A 17,135-nucleotide genomic window follows, 5' to 3' on the forward strand; every position below is an offset into this window, starting at 1 on the left:
CTGTAATGCATAAATATGCAGAGAACCAGCCGTTCTAAAGTGTGCAGTGAGGCATAAAACATCTGAACAAATCTGCAGCACATATACAGTCGTGTGCAAAAGTTTAGGCGCCCCTGGTCAAATGACATTTTGTTGATTTTCTAGGTGAAAATAAGTGAACACGTCCCCCACAGTAGAGAATTGCGCTTAATTTACTGAATATAACATACTGAGGGGGAAAAAATGTATAAATGTAGCCTGTGCAAAAGTAATGGCACATCTTATGTTCATGTTTTGTTTCTTTTTTCCAATACGTTAAACAATGTATTAGAGATTGTGGACTAAAATTAGCTGAAAAATGCCATGTTTCAGGTTGTTCCCTGTAAAAGATGTGTTAACTTAGCTTCAACGTAGAGAATCAACAAAACATTTGACCGGGGGCGCCAAAACTTTTGCACACGGCCGTGAGTGTCAGCATTCAAATGTCGCGAATTGTTCATCTCGGTTCTCTCAGGCCAGCATGCTAACATTCACACAAAGAGGCAGGTGTTTAGTGAGGGGTCTGCGGAGAGGTCAGGGTCAACAACAATGCAGGAGTGTGGATGGGCGTCTGCACACTTGCCTACGCGTGGCTTTATTTGTTCTCGGTTGCCGAGTAACAAAAGAACAGGGGTCATCCGTGACAGCTGTTTGGGGGGGAGTCTGGAAAGTGGGGTCTGCCACACTGTGGGGGGGGCAAAAGTGAAGACCGACGGAGGAGTGGGGATGAAGAGATATGGAGGGGATTGGCAGGGGGGGATGGTAGGATGAACAAAAGAGAGTCAGAAAGCCAGAATCGGCCTCAGAGTCAAGGGCAGACTTCTCTCGGACGCTGAACGCCTCATAAAGTTTCTTATAGAGGACCACCGTCTACACACTGAATGGTACTTTGTTATTGTGCAGGAGGAACAGCTGATGCTACAGCTATATAAGGGGGAATTCAGTGTTATTTCCCAGGAAATGTGGGCATCAAAAGGGTCTCTGGCAGCCTTCAAATTAGTATTAAATTCTTAAATTAAATAAAGACTGTTTGCTGGAGTGAAATACCTCCATGTGGTTTACCGTTATTCAGTCAGCGTCTCAGCTGAAGGAGAAGTAGTTCCTATATATTTACTTGCTATACATTTTCTCACATCTTCAGCCTCAACAACACATTTAGTTTCATGCAGAGATTCATTCAGTTTACTGCACTAAAAAACTCTGTATCTGTACTATTCAGTGGTGGACGAAGTACATAAACCATGTACTTGAGTTTAAGTAGAGATGCCCAAGGTAAAATATTACTCCAGTAAAAGTAGAAGTTCCTCCCTTTAGACCTCCACTTGAGTAAATGTACAAAAGTATTTGCCTTCAAATGTGCTTAAGTATCGAAAGTAAAAGTACTAAAAGATTATTTATGACTCTGATGTCCTGTTACCGTTTTTGTAATAAGACTCGCTTCATTAACTCATTTTAGGTGAAAATGCTCCAGTGTCACTCTTGGTAAACCAGTTTTTTATTAAAATGTCATTAATTAGTCACTGATGTCTATTAAAATCAAACTTTTTTGCAAACAAGAAAAGTTTCGGTTTAAGATTTATTCGCAACTTAGTTTAAATAAAAATTAGTTCAAATTCAAACAAGTTTAATAAAAACTTGCTTTAAACTCAGATTCACAAATTAGTTTTCCTTTACTAAACTACATCTGTAGGTCTCTGTTCATAAACATAAACTAGCCAAAGCGAATTTACTATAAAATGAAAGTGTTTGTATAAATTCAGAAAAAAGACCCGTCAGTCACAACTGCATATGTGTACATATTTCTATATTGTGGTCTATTTACACAAAGTTAGATTAGTTCATCATTTATGTTGAATAGACTCTCCCAAACTTTTACGCTGCTGCACTGATGTTGAACCGTGTGCTGCACTGGGTCGGTTTGTCCAACAGGTCAAAACAAGCTCAAAACAAAGTGCGCTGTGCTCTGATTGGTGTTCTTACTTTACGCTTCTTTCGGTTTGACATATTATGTTTTTTTGCCCACATAAACCAAAAGGAACAACAGATTTCTCATAATGTAGCGGAGTAAATGTAAGATATTTGACTTTGAAATGTAGTGGAGTGAAAGTAAAAAGTCACCCAAAATGGAAATACTTCAGTAAAGTACAGATACACAAAAAAACTACTTAAGTACAGTAACGAATTACATTTACTTAGTTACTGTTACTGGTACTATTGCTCAAAAAGAAACATCAGGATTTTAAATACTTCATCATGTACAACCTCCACCTTGTCTTTAACTAGGTAGCAAAAGTCATTATCTAATACTGTCTTATATGAGCTTTTAAGTTATTAATATGATCTAACACTGCATTTTGAATATCTGTAGTGATTTGCCAGTCTTTTTTTTAGAAATAACTGTTGCTATTAATGCTAATGTGGGCTAATATATAATGCAGGCAAAGGGCTTTTATCTATCAGGCAAAGAGGCTTTTAATTATTAATTAATACTGTCTTTAAAAGCTTTTATTCACTTGATTTTATCTAACATCGCGTTTTGAATGTTTGTAGTGATCTAACGTGAATATTAGCCAGGAATTCTCAGAAATAACTGTAGCTAATAATGCTAATGTAGGCTAACATATAATGAGGCTTTTATCTATAAGGCAAAGGGCTTTTTAATCATTAACTGATATTTTCTTTAAAAGCTTATAATCTCTTGTTTTATCTAACATCACATTTTGAATGTTTGCAGTGATCTGGCACAATGCCAGCCATTTTCAGGCACTGCTAATAATGCTAATGTAAGCTAATATGTAATGATATATAGAGCTTATAACAATAACAAATATTATATGACACAGGAGAAAAAGTGAAGGAGTTAAATAAAACTACTACTGTTCTCTGTAGAGGATGTGTAACTTATTTTCACTGAATATCAACAAAACATGTCTTTTGACCAGAGGCACAACTATATATGTAATAAAGATAAAATATAAATATACAAGTAAACATGTTATATAATGTACATAGAAATAGACAAATATGTTTTTATTTTTAGCGCATACATAAGCTCTGAGTTTCTCATGAAAGTGATGTCATATAACACTCTAAACAGTGATAAACAGAGGTGGAAGGTAACCAGTTATACTAGCCTTCAAAAGTGGGATCACTTGTCATTTTAATAGGCTGTTATTTTATAAACAAAAACGTATACAGTGCAGATTTAAATGTAATAAACTAGCAAATGGTATTATTATATGTATTACTTCAATATTTTTAGTATACAATAGTCATTAATATACTGTATTTGTGTATTTATAGTCATTTCATTAAATAAGAAAATCTGAATCAAGATTTAATCTCCACTATTTGATCCCCACTTTTCAAAAATGATTCATTCTTGATATGCATGTTATTATAACCTCATCCTCTATATTTTATACAGCTGTTTCCTTTCATTTTAGTCTTTAGACTACAGGTCTGTTCATCATTCTGGATACAATCTAACATTTCTTCATTTTCATTCCTGTTTGAAAACTGTAAAGTGGCACAAAACAAGCATGTTAAGATCATTTTGTACATTTACCTGCGAAGACACTGAATTTATATAATGAAATATTTAGATTATTTATATTATTTAAAAAATTGAACTTTTGAACAGTAGTTCAGTTTACTCAGTTTTGTGTGCTCACGGAACATTTTGATCCTTTTATGTTGTATTTTAAAATGATAAAACTTCTGCTAAAGTATATTGGTGAGGAAAGGAATCTACTTTTTACTTTCAGTTTCCATTTCTCAGACACTAACATTGCTAACATTATTCCTGCTAATAAACAGGCATACCTTCAACTCTGTCTAAAAAGCAGTAGAGGAAACCTTGGAGAACACGTCAGTGTCCGGGGGTTTTTGAACCACATCACAACAGCATCTCACAAGCAGAACTGCTGTTTTGCAACATAAACATATGTAACATCATTATGCAAGTTGCAGAGAGCGTGTTAGCCTTCACAGAGGCCTAAAAATTAAACGTAAGGTTAAAACAGAAGTTAGGACACCGCTGGGGATATTCTAAAGTTGTGACAGGATGCTTCTGTAAAACTCTGTTCTTATGTGGAGTTAGGATAAGATTATGAACTTTGGAACTGTAATTCTGTAAAAGCTATTATCCTGAAGTTGTCATGGTGACTAAAATACAACCCCGGGGTCTTATAAGGTTAAGTTTGGTGTGCTTATGTGCCTTTTACTTCATACACACAAAGTTTGTGACTGCAAACATACATGTATTCGTGATTATTGAGCATGTTTTCCTTCTCTAAGCTGGGTGGGAGAGGAGTTTTCACCTTCCTGAGAAAGAAAAGTTGTGTCTGCTCCTCCTTCTGCTGTGCTGCGGCTGTTGTGATTGTTAACAAGCTTTACTTAGAGGAGGGCCTGTATTACATGTTCAGAGTGCGAGAGCGCTGTAGAAGTTTGGACTGTATTGCGTGATCGGAGCGCGAGAGCGCAGTAGGAGTTTGGACTGTGAAGCGTGATCAGAGTGCGAGAGCGCAGTAGGAGTTTGGACTGTATTGCGTGATCGGAGCGTGAGAGCGCAGTAGGAGTTTGGACTGTATTGCGTGATTGAAGTGCGAGAGCGCAGTAGGAGTTTGGACTGTGAAGCGTGATCAGAGTGCGAGAGCGCAGTAGGAGTTTGGACTGTATTGCGTGATCGGAGAGAGAGAGCGCAGTAGGAGTTTGGACTGTATTGCGTGATCGGAGCGTGAGAGCGCAGTAGGAGTTTGGACTGTATTGCGTGATCGGAGAGAGAGAGCGCAGTAGGAGTTTGGACTGTGAAGCGTGTTCAGAGTGCGAGAGCACAGTAGGAGTTTGGACTCTGAAGCCTGATCGGAGAGCGAGAGCGCTGTAGGAGTTTGGACAGTATTGCGTGATCGGAGCGCGAGAGCACAGTAGGAGTTTGGACTGTGAAGCGTGATCGGAGAGCGAGAGCGCAGTAGGAGTTTGGACTGTATTGAGTGATCAAACAGTATTGCGTGATTGGAGCGCAGTAGGAATTTGAACAGTATAATGTGATCGAAGCGCAAGAGCGCAGTAGGAGTTTGGACTGTGTCACGTGATCGAAGCGCAAGAGCGCAGTAGGAGTTTGGACTGTGTCACGTGATTGAATGATGTAGAAAAATAAAAATCTGCAAAAATGGAGATACGTTTTTCTTTGGACAGCGATGCATTTCATCTTAAAGCCGACTTGCTCAGTTTTCTGACATTCACCAGTGTTTTCTTACTTGGGATTTATTCTTAGGTGAGGACAGAATCCACACACTCAAGATCACAAATGTGTGCACAGTTCTGCAGTTTGAGATCACATTATGAATCTGACGTAGACTTTTCTTAGGAACTTTCTCAAGAACTAACTTAAGAAAAACTAGGAAGATATTGGTGAATGAGGCCAAATGTGTTTTATAACCATACTTTTAAAAAGCTTTCAGTGCTTCGCATCAATGAAACTGTGTCCTTGTTTGGGTTGTATATCATTATGTTGTGTTGGTGTCGTTACAGGTCATGCCTCTGACTTTGGATCTTTTATTTTAGACCAAAAGGATCCAAAAACAGAAGAACAGAGTCTAACAAACTTCATTTCTACTGCTGAAAGATGCTGAAGGCACCAAGAAGTTCCAGTTTTTGAACAGAGCTTAAGTAGTTTTTAAACTGATCATTTTGTACCGGTACTTCTACTGTAAAGGTCCTTGTACTTGAGTCATAATTTGATCAGACTAAGTGGAGTCTAATACTGGAGTACAGATTTAGGCTACACGGCTCTGATGATGAACCTGTGAATATCTGTTGGATCGTCTGTGTTAGCTGTGCATGAGTGACGCACGTGTTAAACAGGTCAGACCTGCTCTGGTAGGCCGACTTCAGATCGTCGTGTTTTGTACCAATGACGACAGTACAAACCAAATGTAGGTCAGCATCATTCCAGATACAAGAACATACGTAAAGAAATAATTGTTCAATTAGAGGAGTGTACATAAAGTACTGTGCACAATTCAGGACCCACCCCCTTCATTTATTTAAATCATCAGAATGACCACTGAGCACAAGTTCAGAGACTGACACGGAAGAATCAGCAACTGTCAGATTTTCAGTGTTTAGTGTGTCACTCTTTACCTTCATAACAGCTTCCACTCTTTTCAGGAGACTCACTTTCAGTTTCTCAGAGAAATCTGCAGACACACCTCCAAAGTTCAGTCTCAGAAGTTGGTTACATTTTCTGCTTCTCACCATTCAAATAATCCCAAACACACTCAGTGCTGTTGAGGTCTGGACTCTGGGGTGGTCAGTCCATCGTTCTGAGAAACACCAGCAGCTACTCTGTTTGATGTGTCTCCTTTTAAACAGCTACACATCCTTTCAGACTCATAGTGCTGAGTGTCTCACAGTGGAAGGATGGACAGAAACTCCTGTGGATGTTTTCAGATCTGAATCCAGAGTGGAGCTTGATTTTCTCCTCTCTCTCAGAGATGAAAGCTTTAAGTGCTGTTTATCTGATGGGGACAGTTTTGGTGTCTGTCAGGTGCTGTAGGTGGTTGTTTCTCTGTAGCTTTTAATCAGTTTAGATTAACTGATGATTTTTAATTTAGACTTCCTCCTTTTGTATGTATGCATATTATTTTATGTGTAATCTCAGAAATATCTTGTGAAAAACATGTACTGAATAGCTGTTTGGACTGGATCAACTGGATTTAACTTGATAAACACTTTAAATGAACCATATATATATATTTGTATATCCCTCTTGTCAGAACAAAACCTTTACTTGAAATGCCAGTTACGCTTTACATTGTGTGTGATTTATACATACTATAGTAAATAAAAGTAGTTAATAAAGTAAACAAATAGTAAATAGATTTAATATAAGATTAGTTTACACATTTGCTTGAGATGAGTCACTGATCAGCTTTTCTCTCTCTCTCTCTGTCTCTCTTTTTTTTATTTGGTCATCCTGCCATCTGGTGCATGTGATGTCATGCCTGGAGTCGAGCAGAGAGGGAGAGGGAGAGAGAGAGAGAGAGAGAGAGATAGAGAGCGAGAGAGAGAGAGTGAGACTATAGGGCAGATGTCCAAGTTGAATGCAGGAGCATGTGTCACTATGTGCAACATGCTTTCAGCCTGAACATATGTGCACAGCTGCCCTTAAGACTTTCTTTCGGGTTTATCAAAAATACTGGATCCATGGATATAGGAAACACTGCGTTTACAAGGGGAATTCCACCAAAATAAAAATTTTCTGCTGTATTCAGTGGTTGAGATGTAAACAAGGTCATTCAGAGTGGTTTGGTGTGAAATAGTTCACTGTAGAGAAACTTAGTGACTCAGATTTCTGTACAGAGGTGGTGACAGGAACCAGGGGTCACAATGACTACAACACACATATAGCCATTTTAATAACTATACAAAACAACCAGTGAACCCACACGAGTCTCCTGAGTGTTTATATGGGATGATGATGATTATAAATTAAGAATAAATCCAAACATATGATCCTATTTTACACAAAACAGTAACACAAAAATGTATTTAAAAAAATACATTTTAGGCCAAAACTTTCTGTAAAGTATTATAAATCAGTGTCTCAGACATGGCTGTGAATTCATAACCATTACCTGTAATAACTTTCAGTGAGGGAGCTTTTAGAGGTGGACGTCTGGTTCCCATCACCACCACTGTGAACATTCTGACTCTATGTCTCTCTAGAACAGAGCGTTTCACACCAAACCACTCTGAATGACTCTGTTTACATCTGAACTGTTCCTGTTTAAGTTTCTAAGACTTTATCGGTAAAGGATCTACAGAAGAAACAGTACTTTGTCTGTGAGAGTCAGGGTACTGTGTGAAAATCTTAACTAAAAGAGGCGGAACCTGTTTTGGTGCTCTATAGGAACGTTTTTTAAACCATACACTCCTAAAAAAGATGGTCCTTTAAGGGTTCTTTAGTAAAGACAGTGGTTCCATATTCACTATGTGGCCAAAAGTTTGTGGACACCTGCTCATACAATGTTTCCTTTAAAATCAAGAGTATTAAAAAAGGTTTTCTCTTCCTTTGCTGCAGTAACAGCCTTTACTCTTCTGAAAAAGCTTTACACTAGACGCTGCAACATTGCTGTGAAGATTTGATTGCATTCAGCCACAAGAGCATTAGTGAGGTCAGGTACTGTTGTTGGATGGTCAGTTCTGGATCACTACAACTCATCCCAAAGGTACTAGATGGAGCTCCAGCACTCCAGAGAACTTGGTTCCACTGCTACACAGCCCAATGCTGGGGGTCTTTATACCCCTCTAGCCCACGCTTGGCATTAGGCATAATGACTTTAGGCTCATGTACAGCTGCTCCAGAGCGTCTCACTCTATTGGTCAGTGCTTTTCTATGGAGTTTATACAGGCTGTGTGTGTATTTGAGCTCTTGTGTCAGCAGTGAGTGACCTTAATGCAGTTGAATTCACTAATAAGGAAATAAATAAAATAATAAATAATAATAATAAAAAAAAATAATTTATAAAATTATAAATAAATTATAAATAATACAACTTTTGGACACATAGTGTAGAACCATGAACTCAAAGAACCATTTCATGTCTAAATGGTTCTTTGCGTGGTGAAATGGTTCTTCAGACTGATTGAGAATGTGTTATATATGGTTCTTTATAGCAATTGTAATTGTAAGCTTGACATTGAGAGACAGACAGAGAGATAACACAGAGATAGAGAGAGAGAGAGAGAGAGAGAGAGAGAGAGAGGAGATTGAGTGTGTGTGCGAGAGAGAGAGATTGAGTGTGTGTGCGAGAGAGAGAGAGAGAGAGAGAGAGAACAGGAAAGGAGAAAGACAACAGATGGGGAGATAAAACAAAGGGAAGGAGAGAGAGAACAGAGAAAGAAAGAAAGAAAGAAAGAAAGAAAAAGACAAGAGAGGGGGACAGAGAGAAAGAGTGAGAAAACAGAGAAAATGAGAGATACTGAGAGCAAGAGAAAAAGGAGAAAAAAGAGAGCAATCAGAAAGTAAATAAGAAACAGAAAATAAGAAAGAAAGGAGAAAAGTAGAGCGATACAGAGATAAAAGGGAAAAGAGAGAGAACGAAAAGAGAGAGGTGAAAATGAGAGGTAATGACAGAAAAAAGAAAGAGAAAGAGAGCGGAGAGAAAACAGAGAGAGAGAGAGAGAGAGAGAGAGAGAGTAAAGAAAAAAGGAGAGACAGCGAGAAAGAGAGCGGAGAGAGAGAGACAGACAGACAGACAGAGTGAGAGAGAGAGAGAAAGAGAAAGAACGAGTCAGACTGAAAAACATCTCCGCACAGGAGCGCGAGACGAACATGACAGCGCGTGCCTGTGTGCGCGTGTGAGCGTGGTTGAGCGTGAATCATGAGCGGTGAGTAATGTCTCCTCTCTGACGTCACTCCTCCGGACTGAGGGAGCGGAGTGAGTGAATCCGCTCGAGACTCCGCAGATCAGCGGAGCAGCGCGAGCAGCCGGACTCACTCCGGACCGGCCGGAGCGGACCGAACCGCTTTAAATGACCCTTTCAGAGCGCGCGCCGAGGCTACATGTGGTGAGTCAGAGTCTCTGCGCGGCTTTTTACCTGCCTCTCTAACTCTGTTCAGACCTGCGTTGGAGGAAGAGTCAGGGAAGACACCGTATTAATGCAGGTATTACTGCGTCCTGCTGGAACTGTCCGGTCCACCTTAAATGCTGCGGCGGTTACAATGTAATTACTGCACCGTTTAAGGTGGAACGGAAAGTTCCTAAAAGAAGCTTCGTCGTAGTTGATAATAGCGGTGAATATGAGAAACAGCTTGTTGACGAACACACAGAACCTCGGTAAGGTTTTGTTTTTCGATTAGTAGAAAGTTTTCCTTTCTTAAAGACGCTGTTTATCAGTCTGTCAGCTGTATCGACTCCCTGTTTATCAGTCTATCAGCTGTATCGACTCCCTGTTTATCAGCAGTGCAATCCTCTGCTGGCAGCCTTTAAAACTGCAACACAAAGCCATTGATAACTCTCAGAGCTTTGATAGTTTAATATTTTAAATAGTTTTAATAGTTTAATAATAGTAGTTTAGTAGTTTTAACAATGTAGCCCATGTATTTCGGACATTTTCATCGTTTTCCCTGCCATAAATCACCGGATTCTCCTCAGAAATGAAAAAAAAAATCCAAAAAAGCATGAAAAAAAGCTCAAAATTGTGCAGTGACTGTAGGGAAAAACTGTTTTGGTGCTTTTACTTAAGCCAAAACACTTAAATCCAAACGCTAATAAAGATGGAAAGAGGCCTGTCAGCAACATCATCCAGACTTTCGTTTTCCTGTAAACTGTAAAATGTTGAGTTTCACTTTGTCCTACTGACAGTGCAGGCCTGCTCACTTCCGGTAGCCAAATTTAGCATCAAGTTCAAATGTTTTTGTTTTAGTTTTGTTTTAAGTCGGTTTACAAAAGAATATAGCTAATGAAAAGGGACAAAAGAGTGAAATAAGGACAGCCATGCATTCCACAAATACACTAGAAGACAAGAAACAGTGGTTTTTAAGATTTTCTTGGCATTTATATATCATATATTATAAAAGAGGATACATCTGAGGTAAAATTTATGTATAATGAACAGCCACAACATTATGACCACCTCCTTGTTTCTACACTCATTGTCCATTTTATCAGCTCCACTTACTATACAGGTGCACTTTGTAGTTCTACAGTTACAGACTGTAGTCCATCTGTTTCTCTGCATACTTTGTTAGCCCCCTTTTACCCTGTTCTTCAGTGGTCAGGACCCCCATGGATGCAGGTATCATTTGGGTGGTGGGTCGTTCTCAGCACTGTTGCTGCTGGAGTTACAGTTACACATAGTGCAAGTATGTGATAAGTGGAGCTGATTAAATGGACAGTGAGTGTAGAAACAAGGAGATCGGTGCGTATTTACAGATTAAATTCATAATGTGCGAAGTACTCAATACCAGATCTTTAAATGAGAGGCAGCACATTACTTTAAACTAAAATTACGATTTGATTTTTTTACAAAGAAGATTGAAAAGTCAAACCAAACAGTAAAAACAGACGAATTTAGCATAGATACTGTGGATTTTCCTCACTGACAGGGTTTTAATGTATCATATATCATTTAACACAAGTTATAACAGTTGGTTATCATGTATTGGCTGAGAATTAAAGCTGCTAAGCTGTTTAAGACCCATTAATGTCCATGTCTTAGATGTAAAATTTCCTTTGGTTCCTATGTTCTCTGAGCTCTGAGCACAAAATCTGAGTTTTTATCACTAAATTCAATGTTTTGGTCACATGGCGCTACTGACTGGCACTAAAACTGTAGAAAACCCAAAGTTTGACTGTTAATAAAAGTGTGAAATGGTATGTATATCAAAAATTCCAGTGACAATACTGTTAGATGTCCATCCAAGCTACAGCTACACCAAATTACATCACTTTACACCAATCAGGACGAATTATGAGGCAGTTATCGTGCTAAATTTATCTGTTGGACATGAATTGGTGAAGATGTCGGTGATGTGCTGCTCTTCACGTCGAATGTTAGTCAAAACAGCTGTGTGACTAACGTTGAGCTAGTTAATCACCTGAAACATCATGACTCCGTCTTTCCTCACAAGCAGAGTCTAAATACATTCACAAGCAGTGAAACAGTGACTCATGTAGAGGTGAAAGTAGCCTAGAAAAAAGAACTGAATACATATGAGCTTAAGTACTGAGTTATAGAACTGCAGTGCATCTATCAATACAGGACATTAAGGACTCTTTTCTCCTCTTTTTGAATCCTTTTAGTCTGAAATAAACTGCTGAATTTCGAAAGTGAGGGGTGACCAATAACAAGGCAGCGTAGGTGCTGTTATCAGCGTAACTGGATGAAGTTACACCCGAAAAATGTCAGTGACTAACATGGGACTAAGTAGAAAGTAGACCTCATTCCTCACAAATGTACTGGAGTATATTTAAGTGGATGTATAATTTGAAGATATTTATTGTTCAGTAATTGAAATACGTGAAGAAGTACTCAGTTTTATAGAGTCTGGGTAGAGAAGCGCTGCTCTAGGATCCGCTTTGCAATCCACATAAAGGTAACTGACCCTATGACGGTGAGATCTCAGATCAGCTCACTCTCTGAGTGATCCTTCTTGTTCATCGAGCACTCCTACAGTTCCTGTGGGCAGAAGCGCTACAAAGGAAGACGCCTTACCTTTACGCCTCTATCATGAGTCACTACAGACGCAGAGAAAGTACTCACTTCCTTCAGACTGAGGGCGCCTGAGCTGTGAAGTCATGAGCACTTTAGTTTATCGGTTAATAATGAATTATTACTGAAGTTATTCTGATATTTCTGTAGTTAATCCCTTAAACTCTATGGGTCTGTTTGTGGGTCCACGCTAACGTTCCCCACTCCGGACTACAGGATTCACACATTAGATTCACAGTAGTTACTAATAATTTACAGTCGATATTGAACAGTTTATTGTAAATACTGTATGATTTATAGCAGTTACTGAATAATTTATAGTACATACTGAATCATTTATAGTAGGTACTGAATCATTTATAGCACATACTGAATCATTTATAGTACATACTGAATCATTTATAGTAGGTACTGAATCATTTATAGTACATACTGAATCATTTATAGTAGGTACTGAATCATTTATAGCAGTTACTGAATCATTTATAGTACATACTGAATCATTTATAGTAGGTACTGAATCATTTATAGTACATACTGAATCATTTATAGTAGGCACTGAATAATTTATAGCAGTTACTGAATAATTTATAGTAGGTACTGAATAATTTATAGCAGTTACTGTATACTTTATAGTACATACTGAATCCTTTATAGTAGGTACTGAATAATTTATAGCAGTTACTGTATACTTTATAGTACATACTGAATAATTTACAGTACATACTGAATCATTTATAGTAGGTATTGAATAATTTATAGCAGTTACTGAATACTTTATAGTACATACTGAATCCTTTATAGTAGGTACTGAATAATTTATAGTACATACTGAATCATCTATAGTAGGTACTGAATAATTTATAGCAGTTACTGAATAATTTATAGTAGTAGCTGAATAATTCACGTTATTGAATTCATAGTTAGTTACTGAATAATTTACGGTAGTTTCTTAATAATTTGTAGTAGACGCTGAATAATTCACAGTATTTACTGAATAGTTTCTCATACTTACCGAATAATTTATAGCCGATGCTGTGTAATTTATGGTAGTTGCTGAATATATTAAGAGTACATACTGACTTATATAAGGCAGTTAGTGAATAATTTAGTTGCTGAATAATAACCCGTAAGATTAAAAACTGAATAATAAGCCCAGAGTTAAAGCAGTTCTTTCTATCTATCAGTCTGTGATCAGTGTAGGCATTTTAGAACCTCTTTAGAACTCTTCTACTGTCAGTTCTAGAATGCGTAAACCTGTACAATGTCAGTGAGGTCAGGGTTCTAGACTTCTGGCTGTGCTGAAGATTCCAGGTTGGCTGTATTTCAGTTTTTACTGGTGTAGTTAGTTCTTTGCGCTGAAGCTGCAGGTTCTCACATGACGGTTTGTCACTCATCTCAGAGTGTCAGCTCAGCCTACAGGGTGTGAGAACCGCTTTCGTTCTGAACAGTGCAGACAGCTGGGCAGAAAGCGGCTGACTTCCTGGAAGCACTGCTTTATAGGAACTGTAGAGATTACAGGAAAAAGAGACTGATGGCAGTACAGTGTGTCATCAGCGAATGAGCTGCCTTGTGGAGCAGTGATGTTCTCCTAGTGAGAGAGCAGAGATATGAGAGGTGACTTTCAAACTGAAGGCCTTTAGTCTGTTCTCACTTTCTGCTGTTATCGTTTGCGATCCGGAGTCGACCAGAGGAGGATGGGTTCCCCTTTTGAGTCTTGGTTCCTCTCAAGGTTTCTTCCTCTTGCTCTTACGGGATATGATGACCACTGTTTTATTCTAGACCACTGCCTTGCTCTAGAACACCGCTTCATTTTTAAACATTGCTTCATTCTGTTAAACCACTTCATTTTACAACACTGCTTTTTCTGTAGCACTGCTGTATTCTAGAACACTAATTCATTCTAGACACCACGTCATTCTACAACAAAACATTCTATAACACTGCTGTATTTTAGAATACTGCTTAATTCTAGAATATTGCTTCATTCTACAACATAGCTTTTTTTCTGGAGCACTGCTTCATTCTAGAACACAGCTTTTTCTGGAGCACTGCTTCATTCTGGAGCACTGCTTCATTCTAGAACACAGCTTTTTCTGGAGCACTGCTTCATTCTGGAGCACTGCTTCATTCTAGAACACAGCTTTTTTTTTTGGAGCACTGCTTCATTCTAGAACACCAGTCCATTGTGCTAATTGTTAAATCCACTGCATTCTCCTGTTTCAGATATCTGCTCCATGTCGTGTACGGTGGGCCTGAAGAGAAAGCTGCAGTCGGAGGACGAGGATGAAAAGGAACCCAAAGTGGCGGCCATACTGGCGGACCCTCACCCAGCCTACTCCCTCCAGAGGGAGACCGTGCTGCAGCTGTCCCTGCAGAAGCTCTGCAGTCACGTAGAGACGGCTCTGGTGCGCCGCGTCCTCATCACCAACACGCTGAGGTCCATCCAGCAGGAGCTCAGTGAGCAGGGGGCGCTGATCATGACCCAAACACAGAGCGGAGATACGGGGGTCAGTTGGGGTCACGGGGTTGGCACTGAGGGCAGTCTGACCCCGGCGTGGGTTCTGGAGCAAGACGGGGAACTGTTGTTTTCTCTACACTCGTCCATTCAAGCACATTCGGCCTCGTCCATCAACAGATCTTCTACAAAGGACAGTTTCTCCACAGCTTTGGCTGAAATCGAGGATTTGTGTCCCACTCTAACAGTGGCAGCCAACTCTACCTCTTTTTCTACGTCTTCGTCCATCGCTCAGCCGGACCTTCAGTGCTCTTCTAACAAAAACAGTAGACTCAGCGTTCCAGCTGTTGAAATATCAGAAAAAGAGGCTCAAATTCATACTGGCTTAATTGGGCCTTGTGACTCCGCCCACTTATCCAGTTCCATTTTTCTCCCTGAACTTTCACTGGACGATTTCCTCTTCTCAGACATCGACAACTTCCTGTGCGAGCTGAACCCTTGCGGCCCGAACCCGGGCCTGGCCCAGGGCTCATCCTCGTCTAAGGTAGTTTCCATGGTAACAGACGACCTCATGAGGAACCTCACCAACCAGCCTTTCAAAACAGACCTGAACGAGCTGGACCACATCATGGAGGTTCTGGTCGGCTCATGAGGGACATGCGCCAAGCCCACAGTAAAGCGACAGTTTGGCGAAAAATCGATCAGCCAGGACGAGTTTCCTTCTGTAGCTTTGCACTGGAGCTACTAGGCTAACATAGCTAACAAGCAACGGAAGCTCACCAATGAGTATTGTGCCAACATGCCTTGAACCAAGTTGTGAAGTTGTTCCGTAATTGCAAAAATAGACTTGTTCAGAAGTTTCTGACACTGTATGACATCCTGTTATCTGTTCATAGTATTTGATTAAGAAGACCACGACGCCATGTTGGCAGGCAAGCTGTAACTCTGACTGTGCTCTGATAGAGCTTGTCTCAACACTGTTACTGCAGCTACAACCCTGCAGGTGGATAAAAACCAAGCAAAATAGACCAGAATGACCACAAAAAAGATTTAAAAAGATATGTAGACGCTTTAGATGCGTCTCCAGAAAACGCTATCAGGCTAGGATTAACGAGACTGGTGAACTGGATCCAGTCCAAGTCGGCTTCTTATTCGCCAGTTTCTCATTTGAAATTTCCTTTCCACCTTAAATGGTGCTGCAGTTACACAAAGGTTCCTTAAGCGTACAACGAATGTTGGAACTTACCTGAATAAGTGCCTCGGTTTAGCCCAAAACACGTGCCTTAATCAATAAATACCTTAAACCTTCGCTTGTGGATGTTTACTGTGCAGCTAACGATCAGCCGTTGGACCTGTTGAACGCTTCTCACTGGCTGATCTAATGCCGCGTCCCAAACCACACACTTCTGTATTTCAGCTGCTACTCTAATGAGTGCACTATTTACCAGCGCACATACTATTAAGTGTGCTAGTATGCGGTTTGGGACGCCAAAATAATAATGCGGTGGGAAATTTCAGCTGTTCAGATGTTAGCTTTTATTTTTTGTCACTACAGCAGCAAATCAAATGAAATCAAGTCATTGCACTCAAATACACTGGTTACATTACACTGGCTTTAAAAATGAGATTTAAAAAGTGTTTACAGCCTTTGTTGGATCTGTTACAGCTTTGTTATCTCATTACAAACCACCACAGCACTGCTGAATGAGCTTGATGTTGTCATCGGAATACTATCAATAGACATGTACAAAACCATATTAGCACAGCCAGAAACAGAACATGTTGTAACTCCGTGCTCACAGATAACAGTATACAGTGTCAGAAACCACATAACTGTGTCTATTTAAGATTACTTAACATCTTGGCTGATTAACACTTTTGATATAAGAGGAACATTCTGCAAATGTGCTTTGCTTGTCAAACTATTGCTTTAAGTTAAACAACCTTACATTGTGAAAAGTTTTAAAAATGGGTTCAAAGCCCATTTTGTGAGTTTTGCAGTGTCCAAAGATGTCATGCCAGGGAAACAAACATATTTATTCACATGTGCACAAATTTATGTTACACCTGGCAGCGTTTTGTTAAGGCAGGGATGTAATATATTAGATATTCCTCATCTGAATAAATTATGCTTTATTTTTATTTAACGGTTTTCCTATTTCACAGATATGAAGGGCTCTTATTTTGATACTAAAATGTGTTTTTGAAATAAAAAAATGTTAAAAACAGTGGCTGTGGCTAGTTGGGACTTTTCTTTGGCGTGAAACGAAATGGAATCTTCCACATTATCAGACTGTGAAGAGGTTACTGGGTAATAATACTGCATTGGTAAAATGACGGCGTCTGATTTTTCGAGGTGGTGATCAGGTTGGCTTAGTCAACTCACATGAATCGGTATGAAGATGGGTTGTGTGTGGAAATACAGAGATCAAGAAGA

The 17,135-nt window shown here is 39.3% G+C and overlaps 1 protein-coding gene across 1 annotated transcript; it reads left to right on the plus strand.

The window, feature by feature from the left end:
- The first annotated feature begins 9,244 nt into the window (after positions 1 to 9,244).
- Positions 9,245 to 16,926, plus strand: sertad2a (SERTA domain containing 2a). Its single transcript, XM_036560286.1, has 2 exons — positions 9,245 to 9,594; positions 14,467 to 16,926. The coding sequence occupies exon 2, from the start codon at positions 14,478 to 14,480 to the stop codon at positions 15,348 to 15,350; it is 873 nt and encodes a 290-aa protein (XP_036416179.1). The 5' UTR covers positions 9,245 to 9,594; positions 14,467 to 14,477; the 3' UTR covers positions 15,351 to 16,926.
- The last annotated feature ends 209 nt before the right edge of the window (positions 16,927 to 17,135 follow it).

This window comes from Colossoma macropomum, unplaced genomic scaffold, assembly GCF_904425465.1.
Source record: "Colossoma macropomum unplaced genomic scaffold, Colossoma_macropomum, whole genome shotgun sequence".
Taxonomy (NCBI): Eukaryota; Metazoa; Chordata; class Actinopteri; order Characiformes; family Serrasalmidae; genus Colossoma; species Colossoma macropomum.

What these genes read in the sequence shown, in the direction of transcription:
- sertad2a (XM_036560286.1), top strand. Translation starts at nt 14,478, where the DNA reads ATGTCGTGTACGGTGGGCCTGAAGAGAAAGCTGCAGTCGGAGGACGAG.